This window comes from Ovis aries, chromosome 3 (assembly GCF_016772045.2).
Source record: "Ovis aries strain OAR_USU_Benz2616 breed Rambouillet chromosome 3, ARS-UI_Ramb_v3.0, whole genome shotgun sequence".
NCBI classification, from domain to species: domain Eukaryota; kingdom Metazoa; phylum Chordata; class Mammalia; order Artiodactyla; family Bovidae; genus Ovis; species Ovis aries.
The window spans coordinates 221,503,399-221,524,922 of NC_056056.1; the positions used below are offsets into that span (position 1 = coordinate 221,503,399).

At 59.4% G+C, this 21,524-nt stretch overlaps 1 protein-coding gene across 2 annotated transcripts in view; it reads right to left on the minus strand.

Annotated features, from left to right (window-relative positions):
* Positions 1-1,995: 1,995 nt before the first annotated feature.
* The window catches only part of KIAA0930 (KIAA0930 ortholog), a 42,926-nt gene continuing 23,397 nt past the window's right edge, over positions 1,996-21,524 (minus strand). The window contains exons 1-10 of one of the 2 annotated variants that reach the window (XM_042247873.2): positions 16,362-16,502; positions 16,048-16,199; positions 13,414-13,539; positions 13,233-13,310; positions 12,902-13,003; positions 11,472-11,612; positions 10,818-11,012; positions 8,004-8,166; positions 6,843-7,001; positions 1,996-6,417 (exon numbers count right to left, since the gene is read on the minus strand). In XM_042247873.2, coding sequence (XP_042103807.1) covers positions 6,377-6,417; positions 6,843-7,001; positions 8,004-8,166; positions 10,818-11,012; positions 11,472-11,612; positions 12,902-13,003; positions 13,233-13,310; positions 13,414-13,539; positions 16,048-16,199; positions 16,362-16,452 — 1,248 coding nt within the window. In that variant the 5' untranslated portion in view covers positions 16,453-16,502 and the 3' untranslated portion in view covers positions 1,996-6,376. Of the gene's footprint in view, positions 6,418-6,842; positions 7,002-8,003; positions 8,167-10,817; positions 11,013-11,471; positions 11,613-12,901; positions 13,004-13,232; positions 13,311-13,413; positions 13,540-16,047; positions 16,200-16,361; positions 16,503-21,524 lie in introns of those variants that run through there. The other variant, XM_027968203.2, reaches the window with a different exon arrangement.

The window sequence follows — 21,524 nt, forward strand, 5'->3', positions numbered from 1 at the left end:
ACACCCATCACCACTGTTAGCAAGAATTCCAGAACATTTTATCACCAGCCGTCTGGATTTTAACAGCTGTTTCGTACTCAGGTCAAATTTGAGGACCCGTGGGCTACATCTGTGTTCCTTTATGACTGTTGTTTCAAGATAACCTATAAAATGCCCTTTTGGTACAATGATCATCATAGCTTCCTGGAACTACACCGGCCTTTGTACATGTCTCAGTCCAGCTTCACTGCACCTGGGAAGGTAGGTGGCGGTTCTTCACAGTTCAGAAAACCCCAAGGAGATGGAGCCTGTTGGCGGAACAGCCACATGGGGCTCCCTGCAGTGTGTCTTGAAGGTATGTGTGTGCCCATTAAAGGACCAAGCTTCACTGGTTTCTGAAACTGTCTAAAATCTCTTTAACAAAGTGGTTTATTGAAAATATAATCAACGTATAAAGTAGGTAACTAAGAGAACCTACTGTTTAGCACAGGGAACCCTACAATGATGGGTGGTGACCTAAATGGGAAAGAAAATCTATAAAGAGTGGAAATGTGTACATGTGTTAACTGATTCTCTTTACAGCAGAAATACAACATTGTAAAGCAAGTATACTCCAATAAAAATTAATTTTAAAAATATATAATCACTAGTTTACTAAAAACCATGATGTTTCAAATGGAGCAGTCTCATTGTTTTATTAAAGTAAGTCAGGTTCCTTAACCCACAAACAGGAAAAAAGTGTCTTGTTAAGCCTTTCGGCTTACGTGGAGGCCAAGTCAGGAGAGAACTGAATAAAGCTGTAAGCAAAGGAAAAGACATCTTTTGTCTGATCATCCCCAAAACAAATATTTTCCTTCCTCATAGAAGTTTTCCAACTGTCCTGTCACTTTAACAGTTGAGCGCAGAGTACAGGGTGCTTACACATTCAACATGTGCATAGACAATGAGCCGTGGTGCTGTATGGATGGTTATACATCTACCCCTCCACCCGGTAGAAAGCTCCCCAAGGTTTTCCTTCCAGTCAACTTCTTTTTTTTCCAAGCTAGGGCACGACAGTGGTTCCTAAAGCGCATCTATGCCAGAGTGAGAGAATGGGGACAGAGGTAGCCTTCGAGAGCAGGCAGTTAGCAGGGCACAGCTACTGCAGGCAGCTTCCAAGTTAGAGACTCTCAAGGAAGTCAGCAAGAAAGCAGGCTGCCTGGATGAAGAGGAAGTCCTCTCTTCCCTACTAAACTGCCTCCTCTTTAAGCACCATCTGCACATCTTCCTAGGTACAGGCTGCCCTTGGTGACGCCAGTTCTGAGGATCCTGGCTTGTGTTTCTAATGCAGTGACTTTCTAGGAGATGTCATTTGAAGTGATGACCCTATTTCCTAATTGTCTGTGTTCCTCCCAACTGGCCCCTGCCCCCACCTTTTGTTTTAACTTTCTGTGGTGTCTAGGCCTTTTGCCCATGACCTCATGACATCAGAGATCACCTAACCGTGGAAAGAAAGAGCCCGCTGCCTGAGCAGTTTCCTTCCACAGAACCTGCAGGTGGCGGCGCTGGTGGAGTTGGCCTGTAGGGGCTGTGAACATTCTCAGTGTCTACCTGACAGCTAGGAGGCAACAGAGAGCCACAGTCCAAAACCACCTTCCAGAAGACCAGTCACTTGTTGGGAGCCTGCCAGCACTTGAACCTGGGACTCCTGACTTTTATTCTAGTCTTTTTCCCACGTCTCTGAGGGCCTTTTAAGAGGTTCTCTAGCAAAAGCTTGGGAAATTTTATAGCTGAAAGGGTATATACTGCTTTATAGGGGCCAAAAGCCGAACCTAAAGCATATCTGTGATTTCATTCTACAAATACAGCATCTGAGCACATTCCAGCTGCTGGCCTCCAGACCTCCCTGCCAACTCCCAGGCCCGCCAAAGCTGGGGCGTGCCTTCTTGTCATTCAGTAGAGTAACTTGTATCAAAGCTCCAAAGGTTAAGACATCTCCGGGGGAAAAAATTAAGATTCAATCAGCAAGTTAACACATTGAAGTAGTATCCGTATTTAATCCGAAACACCCATTAGAGAAAAAAATAATGGTACAGATTCAATAGAGAAGAAATAAATAATACCCAACATGCAAATCAACTTTCAAAAGAAATGCAAAGTCATAAAGCACAGCTAACAGCCAACCACAATTACTGCTTAGAAATTATTCCTATTGTATGTGGAAGATGGTTAATCCCGAAGCCGTTGACAGTGCTTATGGAAATACCACCAACAGATCCTAACACAGTCAAAGTATGCCGTCGTGTTTCTGCTAAAATAGACTTTGTAGAAATCATTTTAATTGAGCCTCAAAGTCATGAAAAACCTCCACAGGTTTTCTTTGCAGGTTTACGTATCGTCACACATAGAATCCGTTTGGAGACCATAAAAGATTACTATTTACACCTAAATCGCCCAACCTTCAGGAAGTGGGGGAATGAGAGACTGGATGCCCACAGCGGAGCTGGAGCATCACTGTGGGTTTTGACCTGCTGAGCTCAGGGCTGGAGCCGCAGCCGCAAAGATGCCCGCCCGCCTCAGGCAGGGTAGCGAACTGTAAACACAAACGCCCGCACAAGGCCGGCCGCCTCCGCTCCCAAGGCTCTGCCAGCCATGGACTCTGAACCCAACCCTGGGCCACTCGGTGTTCAAGGGACCTGGCTTCCGTGTGGTGCCCCGGGGCTCAGACGAAGGACGGGCTGCAGGGCTCCTTTCTACCCATGGCCATGTCAGCGCCCAGTCAGTCCGTGAGCAGGGACAAGGGAAGGAAGCCACAGTGCCCCCAGCACCCAGCTCCTGGGAGGATGGGACGGGACTCTGGCCGGAGAGGAGCCCTGTCCAAAGAACAGCTGATGCCCCCAGACGCTGCTTCACCCCGGCTCTGGGGCCCGACCTGGGCTAGCATCGCATTCCTGCTGGAGTCTGTCCCACTAGGGCGGACACCTTTCAAAGAGAAACAGCTCTGCTTTCTGATACTCAGGAGAGAAAAGGACTGAACAGGAATAATCCATGAACTGTCAAAAGACACTTGGCTTTTGAAACTAAATTCCAGCTACACTGGAAAACTGAACAGAATTATCAGAGTGGAATCTATTACCATGGTGTAAGTTGACAGTTTTATCTGCAAATCTTAAAAATTTGGCCAGCAATTTAAAATGCCTGTGTTATGATAATGTCAAATACGTTTTTCAAATGTCGGTCCATTAGACAATAGTAACTGCATAGGGACTTCCTCTGGAATGTCTTTTAACAGAAAAAAAAATGATGTTTTCACATCATTCTTCAAAAATGTTTACTGACTAGTTTATGTGATTAAAATAGCAAAAAGAGATCCTGGTTTGATTCTAGCTAGATTCTTTGAAAAAAAAAAAAATCACATCAGGAACATGCCTTTCTGTCATTAGCATCTTTGGTAGAAACCTAGTTGATTTCTTACGCTTTGCTCACAGTCCTTGAAAAGCCCAAATATTAGCAAGGCTCTGACTCACCAGAAAACCCACGCTATCTCCAAGTTGACTGGCTATAGGATACTCTGCTTGTCTTTGACAACTTCTCTGTTACCTAATGTTTTAAATGATATTTGTTTTAAATAATATTCTTTTGAAGTAACAAGGCTCAGTTGTTTTCACAGACAACTGAAAATTCTTTCTATCAGACATTGGGATGGAGACTGAACGTGGCCTGAACCCTCAGGCGCTGGGAGATGCAAACAGGGACCACAGGGCCTGGCCAGACTATAGAACCAAGACGTTTCACTGGAAAGAAGGGAACTTCCTTACTAATGTCCTTAAAAAGCTTAAAGGTTACAGGCTTCTTCAAAGGAACCCCGGACTTGAATCCCAGTTCCCACACGCTCTGGCCACCTCCATGTTACATAAGCCAGGCATGTTCCTGGAAAATGAAAGACGGCCTTACAGGAAGTGAGGTGACGTTGGAGGCCCGGTTCCAGCTGTCACGTGCCTCTCTGTGACTCTGTTACTGAAGTCATTTGGGACTGAAAAAAGCAAAACTCAGAAGAACGGCTTACTGCCTAGTGACCAACCGCCTCTACGCTTGTTTAGAACAAGTGTCAGAAGTACCCCGGGGAGGGTTTCAGACTGAGAAAGCTCAGCTCCTGTGTCTGTCCTGGGGCGGCAGGGGGCCGCAGCTCCGTGTCCACTGGGGCCGGACGCCTGGGCTGTGCGCCTGTCGTCCGGCTCACTGTCCAGTCTTGGGCAGCTCACCTGACCTCCCTGTGGCCACCTCCTCGTCTCCAAGACGGGGGTGAGGATGGCACCTAAATGTCTAGCATAGTGCCTGCATATGCCAGGGACTCCTCAACGTTGGGTATGAAACAGCCAAACCATGCTGTGCGTCTGTTCATGTGCTTCACGAGTGAGGTGTGATCACTAACCCCTGGCCCTCCTTTCCAAGATCTGCAAAGCACGAATACAAGCTTCCTGCAGTTGGCCCTCAGTTACCCTACGAGGTGTCTTAACGGGGGAGCCTATTCCTGGCCCCAGTGGGAGGCCCCTCCTCCGGCTCCTCACCGCGGATGATGAGGCGGGCCCTGCACTTGTACGTGTGCTGAACGACCTCACCCCGGGGAGAAGAGTCAGGACTGCATTTTTCCCAAGGTCGGGCCCAGAGCCTTCAGATCCCAGAAAACCAGGAAGGAAAGGAGCCCAGGGAACACTCAACCCCCGTCTCAGGACCCTGGCTGGACTCCCGGCTCCCTGAAGCTCTGCTCCAGCGCTCTGGGGCTGGAAGACGCAGCTTTGGGACGTCAGATGGTCAAACCGTGTGAGGAGCTGAGATGCAGCTGAACATGGGTGAGCCGGGCGCTGTCAGAGGAGGCGAGAATGTTCGCCCTGACCTCACTGCTCGCCTTCTTGGCCCGGGTGACAGGGTTGGGGTGGGCGCGGAGGGGGAGGAAAGCATTCCTATGCCCCATCACCTGAGCTGAGCTATGCGGAATGACTGGCCATCTCAACCTGACCTGGTCGTGCGCTGGAACCCTGGAGACTTCAGTGAGGTAGGTGGTATCAGCCCCATTCACAGGTGGGCAAACTGAGGCAGAATGAAATGCAGTAGCTCGCTTTTAATAACAGCATACAAAATCTGGAGAAGCCCCAAAGGAGTTCCCCTGTTACCCAGAGCTCGAAGCAAACCCTTGGAGCGCAAAGGACAGAAACGGACGGGAACATGAGCCCCTCCTCCTTCCCCTCTCCTCCTTCAGGGGTTCACTAAACACACACCAGGGACCCTTCGGATACCTCTGAGGGCGCGCACAGAGCAGCAGAGACTCAGCTAACGGCTTATCCCGTGGGAAACAGCAAGAGCAGCGTTTCTGCTTCCGGGGAGACTCCTGGTTCTGAGAGGAGCACGGTGTGTCCCCGCAGATGGAAACCTTCCATCCAAGCTGGAAGGAAGCCTGACCAGCCCCAGGCCACGGGGAAGCCAATGCCTCCTTGCCTCAGTGACTGGCCTGAGAGGTGGGACCGGCACACCCAGTCAAAGAAAATGAGCTCCAGGAAAGCAGGGAAGATGAGACGCTCCGGCCCCTGCCCTGGCCCCAGAGGACGGAGGCTCGGCCTGGAACCTTTCTGGGAGGACATCACCCCACGACGCATCATCCACCCTTCCGGCGGGAGACCCCACCCTTCTCCTGTCTGGGTACGACCCCTCCCTCCTGCCCTCAGGACCCCAATCCTGCGGGTCACGCCAGCCGAGGTGCAGACAGGTCGTCTCCGGGTTGGAGGTGTGTGTATGTGGGTGATGCTCTTTGGCTGGAAGCAAAGGCCATTCTGGCGGGACGAGGGCCGGTCTTGAGCCGGGCGCGGGGTGAGGTATTCCCAGCCCAGGGCAGAGCCAGCAGACGGCCGTGCTCCCTGTGGAAACCCATCTAAAGACGACCGCGGGGAAGCCGGGAGGACAGACAATCGGGACTGACTCATTGGATCAGCGTCACCACATCTTAAACCAGTTTTCCTTGAGCGCTGGACACGTGGCGCGGCTCCAGCCAGGTGGTCTCCCTGCTGTCTGCTGGGAGGTGAGCGTCGGGTCCGCAGGCTAGCCGCTGGCCGCTCCCTTGCTCTCTTGCGGCCTACTGGTGGGTCTGCTCCTTGGGGTGCAGAGGATCCCCCCAGAGACAGGCTGAGGGTGGTGGGTGGGCGGGCGCAGGGGCCGGAGCAGGGCCAGCAGGGACGAGGAGGAGGCACTTCAGTTTGGGCTGGTGTTCGTGGGGTCGGCCCTGGCCCCAGGAGGCGAGCGGCCCCGCCTGGCTCCGGCTCCGGTGCTGGGCGGTCCCAGAAGACCCCAGTGGCGGTGGGCAGGTAGGCACTTGGCAGTACCCCAGGACTGGGCAGGGCTGGGGGCTCCGCGCGGGCTCCGCACACGGCTAGGTCATCAGGATGGGCTTCTGCCGAACTTCCAGGATGTCTAGGGTGGCAGGGGGGTCGTGGAGGAGACAGGGAAGGGTGACCCTCCCGTGCTCGCAGAGGGGCACGGGGACCGTCCCGGTGCTCCATCTGTGAGGGAAGCCCCCAAGGCGCTCTTCCCGCCCTCGGGGACCCACGGGGCTGGGCTCACCCTCCTTCTGGACAGGAACAGGCAACGAGCACGCCTGGGGCGGCTGCACCACGGGGCAAGGGCTCGGGGCTTGGGGCTCACACAGGCAGCCTGACTCCGGAGCCACGGCCCCGCAGGCCCTCCAGCACGAGCTCCGCCTGCCCCTCGAGTAGCATGCATGTGCTGAGGGTCTGAAGGCCCTCTGGGGGCAGGTGTGGGCACCTGAGCACTGCCCACAGGAGTGCCTTTTAGGGGCCATGGTTCCCCCAGAGGTCCCACCCCAAAGTCAGAGTTACCTGTTAAAATCCGATGCAGCGGCAAAGTGACGTAGGTTAAGTGTGCATAGAGAAGGAAGTTCCCATCTGCCCTGTTCAGCTTCAGCCAGGACCCGACCAGGGAGCGCCCCGTGCCCGACAGGGAGCGAGACCGCAGGTTGGTGGCGTTGTGCAGGTCAGCTGCAGCAGAGACGGCGCATCAGGCCCGGGCCGCGGGAGCGGAGCATGACTCCCACCCAGGTGACCCCTCCCCAGCCCAGCTCGACCTCCGACCCGACCGACCCTCCTCCTGACTGCCCTCCTGCGGCGCCCAGCCCCCTCTGCCTTCCAGCCCGGTCCCCCCCTCGGGGCTCTCCCTGATGCCCCCGCTCCGGTCCTGGAGCGCCTCCCCTGTGGGCCCGGGCCTGTCACTGTGCCGGACCCCGTGGCTGCCCCGCTCCGGTCCTCTCCCCAGAGGGGTGTGGGGGTACAGCTGGGATGACCTGGCACCATCACCCGGCTGGTGGGCCGCCCAGGGAGGCAGGTGGGTGCTATGGACGCTTTCCCACTGGTCTGGAAGGAGCCCAGGAGGGCTGCGCTGCCCAAGCCCACTTGAGAGCAGCTCAAGACCCGGGCTGGGGTCTGCGGCCCCAGCCAAGGTCTCGTCCAAGAGGCCCTCTGCCTCAGTCCTGCCGATCAGGACCCTCTAAGCTCTTCCAACAGCCTCCTGCCGCCCCTCTGATAAACACGGCCCTGCCCTTACCGCTCCCACAGCGGGACCCATGCAGGGCAGAGAGGGGAGCACGGAGGCCTGAGGACTGAGCGATAGGGGTGCGATCGAGGACCGCAGAGACACCCGGGCAGAGATGCCCAGGAGGCCGCCGGACAGACGGGCCCGGGCTCAGGGAGGAGGCCAGGTGAGCCCCGAGGGACACCGTGCTGGAGGCGGCAGGGCCGCAGGGCACCTTGCAGAGAGAGGGAACAGCACGCGCGTGTGCCCAGAGCCCTCCCCTCGCAGCCCCTGAAATCAGGTGCCAACTGCCGGCCACGCTGAGCTGGGGCTGGGGACTCCCCTCGGTGGCCGTCTGCTGTCTGTCCACAGCTCCACCCCCACACAGGGTGGGCTGGCACACAGCCCCCCGGCTCTCTGAATGTGCAGGAGGGAGTGAGGAGGCCCCGCGGGCCGGGGCGTAGCAGGGTCACCTCCCCCGTCGTCCTCCCGGAAGAATTCCTCGCTGTCGTTGGCCGAGTGAGACTTCTTCATCTCTGCAATCCGGTTCCGGGGCCCCTTCCTCTTGAGGGATGGGGAGAAGAAGGCAGGCCGGTTGTTCCGCTCAGGGGTGGGGGGTGTGCTGAAGGAGGTCACCTGGGAACAAGGAGCATGTCACCAGGGCGGCCTGCCAACCTGGGGGGGGCCCGGCGCCCACCCGTCTCCTGCCCGCAGAGCGCAGCCGGCCTGGGGCTTGGCGGGCGCTGGCCACCAGCTCCACCCCGGGAAGAACCCAGCTGCCCTCCTGGGGCCTCAACCACTGGCCAGGGGTCATCCGAGCACAGAGCAAGCCTGGCTGCTGAATCCGCCAAACCTTCCCGACCACCCTCGACGTGAGAACCGGCTGAGGCAGGACAGCCACGCTGGCGGAGCCAAGGTCACTCAGCAGACGGTGGCCACGCTGTGGCTGCACCCCAGGGCTTCTGCCCCTAAGGCTACGCTCTTCCCTCTAATTTCTTCTCCTGGCTTTTATCTCCTGTCCCCTCTCCCCCAGCTCCCTTCCACAGAAGTGCAGTGGTCAAACAGTCCACCCCTCCATCTCCCGCTCTCCTCTCTTCTAACCACGCTGCCCATCACCAACCATTCTCCACACCCACTCAGGGGAGCACATGACTGGGGTCCCTGCCCTCAAGGAGCTCACAGTCTTCCGGGGGTGGAGGGGGCGAGAGACCCAAAAGTTGACAACCACACATTGAATGTTGGTTGTTAAAGACAGAAAAAAAAAGGAAGCACAAGATACAGGTGAGCACAGAGGCAAAAGGAATCAACAGCCTGGGAAATCACGAAAGGCTTCCCGGAAGAGACGCTGCTTGAGCTGGGTCTTGAAGGACGAGTAGGAGTTCGCTAGGTGAAGAAGGGGGGGAAGGGCGTTCCAGGCAGAGGGAACGTGGCCCATCTCCTCCCTCCTCCCCATGCAAACAAGAATCTGAGGAACAAGGTGAGCTGGGACTGAAACTTCAGGAGCCCCGTCAGCCTCCTCGTCACGGCTCCGACATCCACCAGAGTCCCGGCGGCCGCTGGGCTCCAGACGGTCCTCCCACAAGCCGGGGAAGGTTTTCAGAAGACAGAAAAACAAACACCAGAAACCACAATACACAGAGTCTCCATTTGTCATGTGCTGGCTACAAACGACCCCTCTGGGAAAGGGGGGCGCAAGCGGCAGCGAGCAGAGGCGGGGGGCCCGAGCAGCACTGGGAGGACCCTGCCAGGCCCCTCCCCTTGACCCTAGGTTCCCCCCTGCTGCTGCGGGCCTGGGGCTTTCCCAGGCACTGTCTCCTGCACCCGCCACAGCCACCCTGGGAGAGAAAGAGCAGCACCCCCATTTGACAGATGGGAAGATGAAGGCCCGGACGGGTCCAGCAGCCTCTCTGTCAGCAAGCACAAGGCCAGACCTGGCACCCAGGTTTGTCCGGCCTGAGCCCAGCCCACTTCTTCACAAGGGCTGTTATGTACACATTTGTTAGCCTCAGTGGGCACCTGAGGACCAAGGGGGATTAGGCTCCTTATTGCAGAGACAAATGGTCTCTGTTCCCAAGACAACAGAGGCCTCTGCCCAGAATTCTCACCCATCATCACAGAAAGAGAGCCTTTGTTGTTTCTGCTCTGCTTACAAAACACATTCACTGCAGGAAACTCAAAGCAGAAAAAAAAAAGAGATAACAAGAGAAAGAAAAGTGCCATCTGACTGCCTGGACGGCGTGTGCTGGTGCGCTTACAGAGTGAGAGGCAGAGTGCGCGCGGCTCCCTGACCGCAGGTGCGCCAGCGGGGATGCAGGACCCTCACGCTCGGGGGCCATTTCTCCAGGCAGATGCCCCAGCCAGCCCCACCCCCGGCGGGGCCCCTGATGCCCTGGCTCCTGAGTCCCCAACACCTCGGGAGGCGGGTGTGTGTTCACCCCATTTCCAGGTGAGCAAACTGAAGCTCAGAGAGGAGAGACCTGTCCCAGCTCACTTGAGCAACAGTGCCCAGACTGCGGCCCACCCCACAGCCCCTCCTGGAGACTCCTGTGGGGGTGTGCTCCTCCTTCAAGACCCCCGGTCTCCTCTGGAGCCCCCAACGCGGGCAACGCGGCCAACACGGCCGACGGGCTGGGTATTTTCTTTTGCCTGAGCCCTGCCCTCGCCTACCACCCCAGAGGCTCTGGGAATAAGGCTGCCATTGAGCTCAGCTTCCCGGCCCCAGGGAGGGACAGCGGCCTAGAAAGGGCTCAGAGGCTCAGTGCTGTTGCGTGAGCCACATGGCAGGGGGCAGTGCAAGGAACCCCGGCAGGCCTGGGACTGCCCAGCTCTGCAGACAGGAAGGCTCGGACCAGCCCACGGCTGTGGCGGCCACCAGCAGTTCCAGCACCCAGCATCTGGTTGGTAAGCAGCCCCGGCAGAGACCAGCCAGGGGGCCCCAGGGTCTTGAGGCTCCGGCCAACCCTCCTGGAGCTCATCCATCATTGTCCCCATCTCACCCCCTGGAAAGGCCGCTTGGGTGCCCACCCTCGCCCAGCAGGTCCACCAGGGCAGGCGCTGGGACCCCGCTGGCTGAGCCCCGCCGCCGTGGCAGCTCGGGGCCCAGGCACTAACCTGCTGTGTGAACCTAGGCCAGTCACCTGCCCTCTCTGAACCTCGGCCTCCTCCCCAGAAGGCTGGGGACCATGACACCTACCTCACCGGGGGTAGGGGGCGGGAAGGACCAGGGAGGCGGTGGGAGGCGGGCCTCAGGGAGGGGCAGAGGCCCTCCCCGAGCTGCGCAGCCTTACCCGCTCGTGCATGGGTGAAGCCGGGCTAGAGTCCTCTTCGGTCCCACAGGGGGATGTGTCACCTGTGGACACACGGCTGACCGCCATCTCGGCATGGCCCTTGCCCTGGGGCCCCTTCATGCGCACAAACTCCATGTTGCTGTACTTGTAGAAGCCGAACGACATCTTCTGGGCCATGCGGGCCGCCACGCTTACCTGTGGGAGGGCAGGCGGGGATGCCGGGTCCCTGAGGGCTCCAGCAGCCAGGGGGACCCTCCCTCAAGAAGCCCCTGAGGGCCTCCAGCCCCACTCTGGGGAGACCCAGCCCTGGCTGACCCGGGCTTGCCCACAAGGCGGGGGTGGTGCCGGGACCCTCGCATCCCTGTCTGACACCCTAGATGGTGGGACCAAGGCCGCCTCCCCATCCCTTGCCCCGGGATCCAGAGAGGACACCCCGGGGCAGTGTTCAGCAGCAGGAGGGCACTTGTCCACCTGGACTCTGTCCAGGACCAAGAGTCCCAGGAGGGTATTCCCAGGAAAAGCACCACGTGACCCAGGCCCCAGGTGCCTAGGAGGGGCACTGGGGGCGCTGCAGGAGCTCTGGCGCGGGGCAGGTACAGCAGAGCTGGGCGAGGGCAGAGGGGGGCTCCTGGGCCCGGCCCACCCTGCACTCACGCGGTTGTCATACACCTTCTTGAGCGCCTCGTAGCGGATGGAGCCCTGAAAGATGACCCCCTGGAACGTGTCGGTCTTGTCGCTGGCCACCAGCTCCACGCAGACCATCTCCCCTTCCCCCACGGTCATGTCGCTGAACACCTGGGGAGGCGGGGCGTGAAGTGGACGCGGGGATGGCACCAGTCAGCTGCCCCCCACCCCCGCCCCGCTCCTTGACCCAGGGAGGGCTGCTTGGAAACTCCCCCTTTACAGGTGAGAACACTGGGCCACAGATGTGAAGGCTTTTGCCCAAGGCCCCCAGGCCTGCCTCCACTCCACCGGCACCTGCACAGCAAGGACAGCCCACCCGTGGGCAGGGGCAGCGTCTACAAGGGGCTGAGGTCATAAGCGACTCTGGGACTGGAAGAGGATGCGCCCACCTACCCAGTGTCCACTGGAGGGACACCAGGAAGTAGAACAGTTCACAGGGACTGTCTGGCCTGCTTTCGAGTGTCTTCTATGCCCTCAGATATGGGTGCGCAGCCCACCCACCCCAGCCCTGCCCTGGCAGTCAGGGCCTATGCGTGGGCACCAGCTCAGAAGCCGCACAGCCTGCCTGCCTGCGGGGGTGGGGGTGGGGGTGGGGGTGGGGGCCGCCTGCAAGGGACTGGACAGCCCGCCCCCGCCAGAGTCACTGCCCATGGCGTGGGGCAGGGGGCCGTGTGCAGGCTGAGCTCTGAGGTCGTCCAGACTCCAGCTTCAATCTCAGCTTTGCTGTGGATGAGCTGTGTGAGTCTGGAGAGGGCGCTCAGCTCCCTGACCTGAGATGCTCAAGACGCCAACCAAATCGAGAATCGACCTGCCCCACCCTTCATGAGTGCTCCAGGGGCCCCCATCCCCACAACCCACCCCCTCTCCCCCCACCAGGCCCTCTCTGCGGGTGGTGGGGGGAACAGCTCCACTGCCCAGACCTCGACAGGAGGATGGCTGGACAGGAGCCGGCACGGTCGCCAGGGGGCACGGGGCTGGCTTCCCAGCACCCTGCGTTTCCCAGTCGAGTGAGCTGCCTCGGGCCCCAGTTTCGTAACTTCCGGAGCCCTGCCCATCGCAGCATCCTAGGATCCCAAGGTGTGGAGGCCTCATTTAGGATTCAAGGGTGGTAATAACCATCCCTCCTGCCCGGGCAGCGATCTGCAGGACTTGATGACACCTTCTCCCACGCAAGAGCTCTCTGATCTTTCAACCCTGATGCCCATTTTACAGATGAGAACACTGAGGTTCGGAGCCCGGTGAACTCATTTGCCCTGAGTCAAGGAAGCAGCAGGGAGAGCAGGAGGCCAGCCCTGCCCCTACCTCCTTCCTGAAGGCGTGTGAGGCCTGAGGGGTGACTGGGGGGCGGGGGAGGGTCACATCCCCTGACACACGGAGCCAGACCAAGACAGAGCCCCCACCTCCTCGAAGCTGTCGATCATGAAGAAGATGTTGGGGTAGCTGATCTTGGACTCCTCCCCTTTGCTGTCCATGGGGTGCTTACTGGGGGACGCGAACACTTGCTGGAAGAAAAAAAGATTGGAGGGGGCTGAGTGAAAGCCCCACCGTGTCCTGCACCCGGGCCGGAGCCACACGCTGGGGTGGGGTAGGCACAGATCGCCGGTGTCCCAGGGTCCCAGGGCCCCAGGAGCCGCTGGGACCCAGGCCCCCAGGGCTGCAGGGAAATTCTGGGATCAGCCTCCCCGCGGGGCAGGGCAGCGGGAGGGGGACCCCGGGCACCCACGGGCTCACCTGGGACCTCTTCCTGTGGATGTGGATGTCCCCGCCGTCGGCTCGCGTGCACACAGCACAGGTCACCATGTAGTCCAGCTATAAGGGACGCGGGACAGGGGAGTGCAGGGCTCCGCTGTGCCCCGGGGCCTTCGAGCACCCCGCCCCCGCCGCCAGGAGCCCTGCGCATGGCGCCCGGTACCTTCTGCAGGATGAGGTTCAGGCAGACGCTCTCCTCCCAGTCGATGTCCGGGTCTCCGAGGCCCGGCAGCTTCTTGGAGTCCCGCCGGTACACCTCCACCTCCACCTCGGGCTCGGCCTCCGCCAGCTGCGAGGCCCAGGGCAGAGGTGAGTCCCGGCACCGGCCCCCCACACACCGCGTCCCCCGCCCCGGGGGCATCCTCTCCTCACTGGCCCCTCACACGCGGGGCGTGGACTCCAATCTCCCTCCTGGGTCCTCTGGCTTCACGACGCCGGGGGTTCATCAAGAAGCTAGCCTCCCACCTAGGTCGTCCCTAGGGCCTCCCAGCAGGGCGGGGGGATCCCAGCATCCTGGCCCAGCCCACAGGCAGCCCGTCCAGCCAGCCACCCTCTACACCAGCTGAGCAAGGGGAGGCCCTCGGGTTGCTACGGCAACTGGGTACCGGCTCGGCGGGGCGGCCAGATGAGGAGGGGGCGGGAGGCAGCCGGGCTTGCCGCAGAGAGCCCGCAGAGAGCCCGCAGTGCGCAGGCCCTGCAGCAGCGCCCACGGCGCGCCGGCCAGGGGCTTTCCTTTCTGCTCTTCGCAGCAAAAGCAGGCTGGGAGGCTGCGCGGGAGCAGCCGTGTGATCTCCCTCCTCCCCCGCCCCGTCCACCTCGCACCTCCAGACCCGCGGGGTCTCCCCCGCCTGCCGCCTTCCAGACACCGCAGACCCACGCCGGCGGGGCCTGTCATGCGTGTGCTGGCTCACCCCTCCCTTCAAATGTCCTCTATCCACCGTCATCCCCTCGCTCTGACCTACAACATTCCGGCCAGACGCCACCTCCTCCTCTCTGTGGGTCCCCAGCCACCCCATACTTCCCACCATCACGGCACCAACCATTCCACGTGCCACTGGCCACCCTGTGGGTCCCAGCAGAGCTGGCCGGGGGCAGGGGGCGGGGGAGTGCTCCCTGAGGCCCTGGCCAAGGCTGAGTCATCCTGTGCTCCCAGTGCTGGGAGAGAAGGGCCTGCAGAGGGCTCAGGGCAGAGGTGCGATGGGGTGTTCCAGCACACACAGCTAGCCTGCCACACGCTCCCAAACTCAGGCTCCCCTCACTGACCTTGTCAACACCGCCCCACCCCAACCTTCTGGGGACCTCACACACAGCCTCAGGCCTCCGGCTCCGAAACCGCTCAGGCCTGAGTCCAGGGTTCTCTCCCCAAGAGAAAAGCCAGCACTTGCCACTTCCTTTCACCTCCCCACCCCGCCACTCTGGGAACCCACAGAGCTGACCCCTCCTGAGCCCCGCCTGCCCACTGGAGCAGTCAAGGCCAGATGGGCTAAGAAAACCCTCCCTGACCAGAGCCAGGGCCTCTCCAGGCACCAACATTCAAGGCACGACCACGTCTCAGGTGCACGCAGTCCTTACTGTTGCCTCTGGCCTCAACACACTGCCTTTAAACAACCACCAAGATTTTGCAAAAAAAAAAAAAAAAAAAAATCTGCAACTTAAACTTCAGCAGACGGTCAGGCCCACTGCTCGGCCACCTGCCCCGCGGCCGGGACCATCTCTCCCCTTCCTTCAAGACCCGCCTCACTCAGGTGGCCTCCGCTGGCCACTCCCCTCCCTTCCGGTCACTATAGTGACCCACACTGTGTTGGCTCCGCATGATGCACTCAGGGCCCCAGCATCCACTGGCCCCAGGGACAACCCGGTCACACAGCCAGCCGCTGCAGACTTCAGATGGTCATCAGAGCACCCTGGCCCACCCCCAGGTCTTCCCGCCTGTCATGCACCCCGCCCGGACCAGCCATTTGGCTGCAGGCACGCAGGCCACCATGTCTCCTTTGCAGCAGGCACCAGGCCTGTCCGTTTGCAGAAAACCTGTCCTGCACGATCAGGCTCAAAGAGCAGGTGCAGGGCAGGGAAGGCATGAGCCCCAGCCCGGGGTCACAAGCGCTGGGGCAGGCATGCTGCAAAGACCTGTCTCCACTGCCCGAGGCGTTTTTGTATTTAAATGAAAACATTGTCTTTGTATGTTTGGCATACAGGTTGCTTCAACATTTTACAAAACACTAAAAAGACATGCAAAGCTTGTTCTATTAACTTGTGGACACACTGAAACAGTGGATTAAACACCGGAGGTGACTCATGTCACCTGCGAGCCTTTGGTCTCTTCAGTAAAAAGGGGATAACAGCCCTTGTCCTGTCCAGTTGTAGGAAGACATGGGAGATGGGAGAGGCAGAGAGCTGAGCCCCCTGTTGGGGGTGAGGTGAGGGCTCAGGGGCTGGCAGGCATCAAAACCATCACCACCATCACCAAGCCAGGTCACCTGCCCACAGCCAGGCTGGACCCAGCCTCTGGGGTCAACGTCTTCGCTCTCCTGTTTACTTACTAAGGATGAGATGCCGGCCAGACCACCCAGCCTCTGGACGTGTCTCCTCCAAGGCACTGTAGCGATACTCATCGCTGCCTGCTGGGCTCATGGGGAACCTCAGTAATAATACCCACCTGTGTGGCCATCCCCGCCCAGCTCCTGGCACCTGGCAGGCGCTGAATGAACACCGCGTTCCCCTCCTAACGCGAGGAGGACTGCAGGCCCCCGGCCCACAAGCCTGCGGATCCCGCTGGGGGGGCCCCCGGGGCGCTCACCTTCCGCCCGTCCAGGGCGCCCTCGCTGCCCGCGAACGCCAGCTTCCGGCGCACGTAAAAGAGCATGTCGTCCTGGCGCGGGGCCCACTTCTCCATGAAGTAGGTGGAGAACATCCACGTCCAGAAGACGATGCGGTCGTCCTTGAAGCACCCTGCGCAAGGAGGCCAGAGGGGGTTGGGGGGGGGGGACACCTGTGAGGGACCTGGGCCGAGCCCTGGCCCCTCCCTGCCCCCTGCAGACCTCCGCGATGTGAGGAGCCCCCTTCCCCTCACGCCCCAGCCCCCACGGGGCACCCGCAGAGGCCCAAGGGTACCTCCCCAGAAGGTCCCGAGCCCTCCACCCAGCGGCGCGGCCCCGAGCCCCGCAGCACCGCTGACTCCAGCCCCAGGGTGAATCAGCAGCATCGCGCGGGGAAGGGAAGCCTGGATCGGAGGGAAGGCGCCGCAGGCTGTCTGGCGGGGAGCCCCGAGGGCTCAGGAGGGGAGATCCACCCAGCCGGCACCTCCCTCCCCACCCCCACCCCGGGAATCTGACTTAAAGGGACAGCTGCCCCTCTGCCTGCTGGGCTCAGCTGCAGGCAGGAGACAGGCACCCTTCCAGCACGCCAGGCTGACTCTGCTTCTTATTATCGACAGTATTTCTTCGTGATACCTAGATCCTTATGGTCCTCTTTCCCATGCAGGGAGGGAAAAAGCCCACAGGCTCCGGTAGGAAGGCTGAGAGTTTCCGCTCCAGCTCTGCACTAGCTGTGTGACCACGGGCCAACCCAGGGACCTCTCTGATCCCCAGGTTCCTGGGGGTGAAGGCAGACACCACAGATGTGGCTGGCCCACGGGACCTAAAGAAGGTGGGCGTCTGAACAGACCTGATGAGACGGCAAGATGTGCCGCAGAGCTACTGCTTAGAGACCCAAGATACTGAATTGCTGCTGGCTGTTCCCCTCTGCTCCCAGAGCAGCTGTCTTCTGGAACCCCTGGAGGCAGGACCCTCGGGGCGGATATGGGGCTGCCCTTGTCCTCACAGGTGGTCAGAACAGGGGCCCGGGGTGGAGGGGGGCGGGGCGGGGGCAGGCTCAGCCCTCAGGCCCTGGAGTTCTAAACACCCCGGCCCTGTTTACATCAGGCTCCCGCCCTCTGCGCCCAGGGGGTCCGCAGCCCACCCACACCCACACCCTGGCTGGCTCCCACGTAAGGAAAACAGAAGGGGGTCTCATCAGTCAGGGGCCCAGGCCGGCGAGCCTGATCAAGACAAAGGTCACCCATCAGCTTCGGGGGCAAAGGCCGGGAGAGACCCCCGGACTGGCCACTGACAACAGGCAGCGCCCAACTCACAGCCCTAAAGCCCCTGCACAAAATCAGGCGGGGTGGGCCGCGCTCTTCCTGACGAAAGAACTCTCCCAGGACAGTTTACTGTCAGCTCCTTCTGAGCCCCCAGCCCAGCAGAAGGCCTTCTGGACTCAGCGCTCCAAGACTGCCCACACCCACTGCTTCCTGGTCCCTCGGGGGTGGGGGCTACGGCAGCCGCTGTGGTCTCCACAAGCAGTGGGTCAGGGCTCCGAACCCCATCACCTGCCACAGTGAGTCAAGTTCACCATCTGCGTCACTCTGGCTCAAGCGCATACCCCCTCGGGCGATCTCTTTATTCTGCAAGCAGAAGGAGCCTGGTGGTACCCACGGTACCAGGTGGGCGGCCACAGTGCTTCCTGCAGTTGCCAGGCAGAGCCGTGCGGGCCGTCTCACTGAACTTTGCCCACAGCCTGTTACTGCGGCTGCCTGGTTTCACAAGAGAAGAGACTGACTCTCAGGAGTCAGAAAAAGGGGCCCAAGATCCCAGAGCAAGAAACTGCTGAGTCCTCAGACCTGTCAGACCACCCACACCCACACGCTCAGGCTCTCGGAAAATGCAATGCAATGGACCCAGATAATGAATGCAAAGCGATCGGCCGGCAGCTGGCAGCCCCAGGTTCTGACCAGGGAAGGTCCTTGGGTCTAGGGGTGAGGGTGGGGATCCTGCGTGCAGCACTGGAGTGCTGGAGACGGCACAAAATACATGCCAACGTGCTCTCCAGGGTTCCGCGTGCCGCCGGGCCTGGCCCAGCAGGTCCACACAAGGGGTCCCATTTGCCTGCTGTAAACGCTGAGCGATCGCTTTCTTCACAGCCCATCTGGCCCAGTTAGCAAGGGCGGCTGCGGCACACTGCCTGCCCGTGTCCCCGCGACAGAGGGGCTCCTGGGGTCCAGCCCAAAGGTCACCCTGCGCCGGTGCCCCCATCCATCCTCGACGGGCCGCTCCCGAACCACCGGCCCACCGTCTCACTGCTTCTCCCGGAAAGTGCTGGAGCCCCGCGGCCGTCAGAGAGCCTGGTGGGCGCCACCCCCAGGCCCTTCCCCTCCCGGGGTGGTGGGGGCAGCTCCCCTGGACTGCATCCATGGCCGCGTCCACTCCCACCCCTGTTCCGCCCCCCACATCACAGCTACGGGGTCTGTATTTAAAGTCGGCTCCTATCCCCCTTCAAACCTTCCCGTGGAATTCAGAATGAACGCCAAAGTTCTGAGAAAACTCCCCGTGACAGCCTCTCCCCTCGCCACTCACCAGCCCTGCTGGCCTCCTGGGAATGCCCGCCCCTCTGCCCCGGGGCCTCTGCACAGGCGGCTCCTTCCTGCCATGCCTGCTGCCGCTCAGATGGCTCTCCTGGCTTCAGGGACGGCTTCAGGCCCCACAGTAAACGTGCTGGAGGCGCTCCCCTCCCGCCTCACCTTGTTTCACCGCCATCACTACATCTGGGGTTTCACGACGGGCCCCGGCTGCACAAACGCCTCCCAGGAGTAGGGACCTGACTGGATGATCATCTGAGTATAGTGCCCAGAACAGAGCCAGGCACACAGCAGGCACTCAATAAATGCTGCGTGAATAAACGGATTGGCCCAATTTAACAGGAGACAAGCTCAGGGAGGTGGGTGCCTTGCCCAGGGTGCCACAGCACAGATGCAGTCCAGCCACCATCCACCCGAGGCCTGGGTGCCCCACGCAGGACATGGTGCGAACATGCCCTTTTCTTTCAGTCACAAGGGCCTTGACCCAAGAAAAACCTTCAATGAAGCCCCAAGACCACACAAAACACAAGGGCTGAAGCGCCCCTGACTCAGATCGCCCAGGGCTCAAAGCGGTGACTCCACGGGCAGGTGGGCCAGCCACCCGCTGAGAAGGCACCTGGGCACCCAGACAGGGCCCTCCCCACCCGTCTTCCCGAGCATCTGCAGCCCCTGCCTGCCCCGCAGGTGCAGGTGGGGAGACCCAGCGCTAACTTCTGAAAGGAACAAGGCTCGCTGTGGACATCACACAGATGTTATCACTAGCGTATCACTGTTTCAGTACCTATGACAAACTCAGGAGGAAGAAAACTACTCTGTCGGGGAGCCCCCTCGTACCCCGCCTGTCACCGGTGAGACGCCAGAACCACTGCCAAGAGTGGCTGTGGGCGCCACACCCAGAGACGCAGGCAGGACAGACAGGTGGGACAATCAGGCAGAGGCCAGACCAGGGACACTCAGGATAAAGCAAGAAGAGAGATCGCGAAAGTCAAGACCCGCTTGCCACCCTGAACACTCAAAATTTCCCTTATGCCCAAGAGAGGCACAGCTGAAATCAAAGGAAACATGAAAACCAGGGGAGCGCAAGTCACAATAAATAACTGTCTGTATATAAAGAATTCACAGCGTGGCAAGTTACGAGGGAAAATGTGCAAGAACGCAATAGATAAATGAGCAAAATACCCAAACAGGTAACTACCGAAAAGGAAACAGACCCACTTGGCAAAATGTGGGAAAATATTAATCTCACTAGCAATTAAAAAAATCACACCGAAAGAACAAGTTGTCATTTTTAAGAAGGCAAATTTGCCTTTTATAAAAATACCAGGGGACTTCCCTGGTGGTCCAGTGGTTAAAAACCCACCTGTGAACGCAGGGGCCATGGGGTCAGTCCCCGGTCCGGGAACTAAGACCCCCACCTGCTGTGAGGCAACCAAGCCCGCCTGCCACAACTACTGAGGCTCGGGGCCCACAGCCCGTGTCTGCAACAGGGGAAACCGGTGCCCTGCAACTGCGGAGTAACCCCCGCCCGCCGCAACAGGAAGAGCTCTCGCACAGCAACGAAGAGCCACGCGGCCAAAAAAATAGAAAGAAAAGAAAAAACAATCACTTAGGAAAATGGCAGATTTTGTAAAGCTAAAGGTGTATTTACCGGCGATTCAGCCGTCCCCAGGTACTTGCCCAAGAGATGCGAAGCCCGTGTCTGCACAGACACTGGTACACAAACGTTCACAGATGCTGTGTTCCTAAATAAACCCAAACTGGGAACCAGGAGGAGACGCATACGGAACGTGGCGTAGCCACTCGGTGGCCTGTTACTGGTGATGAGAACAGACTACTGATCAACACAGCACCGAGGATAAATCTCAGAAGCATCACGCCGAGTAAGGAAGTCAGACGTGGGAAAACAGCGGCACACGGAAAGGCCCCATTCACAGGATGCTTCAGCAAAGGCGAAACTGGAGGCACAGACAGCAGACTGGCCGCCCCGAACGCACTGTGCCATCAAAACTCGCCCACTTACTTACTTGACATGGAGTTTACTTGACATAAACCATACTCCGGTAAAGTTGAGAAAAAGCTACAATGACCAAAGCTGGCAAGAACACTTTGAACTCGGAGCTCTTGTGAGAGAACAAAAATTACTGTATCCTTTGTGGAAGGCAAACGAGCATCTTCCCGCTTATGAGACTCTATCTTATGGCAAAGGAAAAAATGGGAATAAAGAAGTGCCTTATGCACAAAGACATTCCATAGGTATTAATGACAGCAAATAACATAGCAGTAGTCATAACAGGAAGGAGAACAAGATAATAATATTCAGTAATCACTCGCGCTTAAATCTCGGTAGAGTCTGCTGTGTGTACTAAAGCGAATCGCCATCATGCTTTTAGGGATGCTATGAAGACGCGCAGACAAGACAGGCATGACACGAAAGGCATGTGCCCTGGCGCCTGGTCACAGAGCAGACGCTCACACCCTGACCACAGCTGCTACACCACACACCCGGAGCCCCGGGCACACACCGGACGGAGACACGTACGCCTGACAGAGACAGGTATGCATGACGGAGGCACGCACGCATGACGGAGACACGCACCCCCGACGGAGACACGCACCCCCGACGGAGACAGGCACCCCCGACGGAGACAGGCACCCCTGACGGAGACAGGCACCCCCAACTGGAGACACGCACCACCGACGGAGACACGCACCCCCGACGCAGACAGGCACCCCCGACGGAGACACGCACCCCCAACTGGAGACACGCACCCCTGACAGAGACATGCACCCTCGATGGAGACAGGCACCCCCGATGGAGACAGGCACCTCCTATGGAGACAGGTACCCCCGACGGAGACAGGTACGCATGACGGAGGCACGCA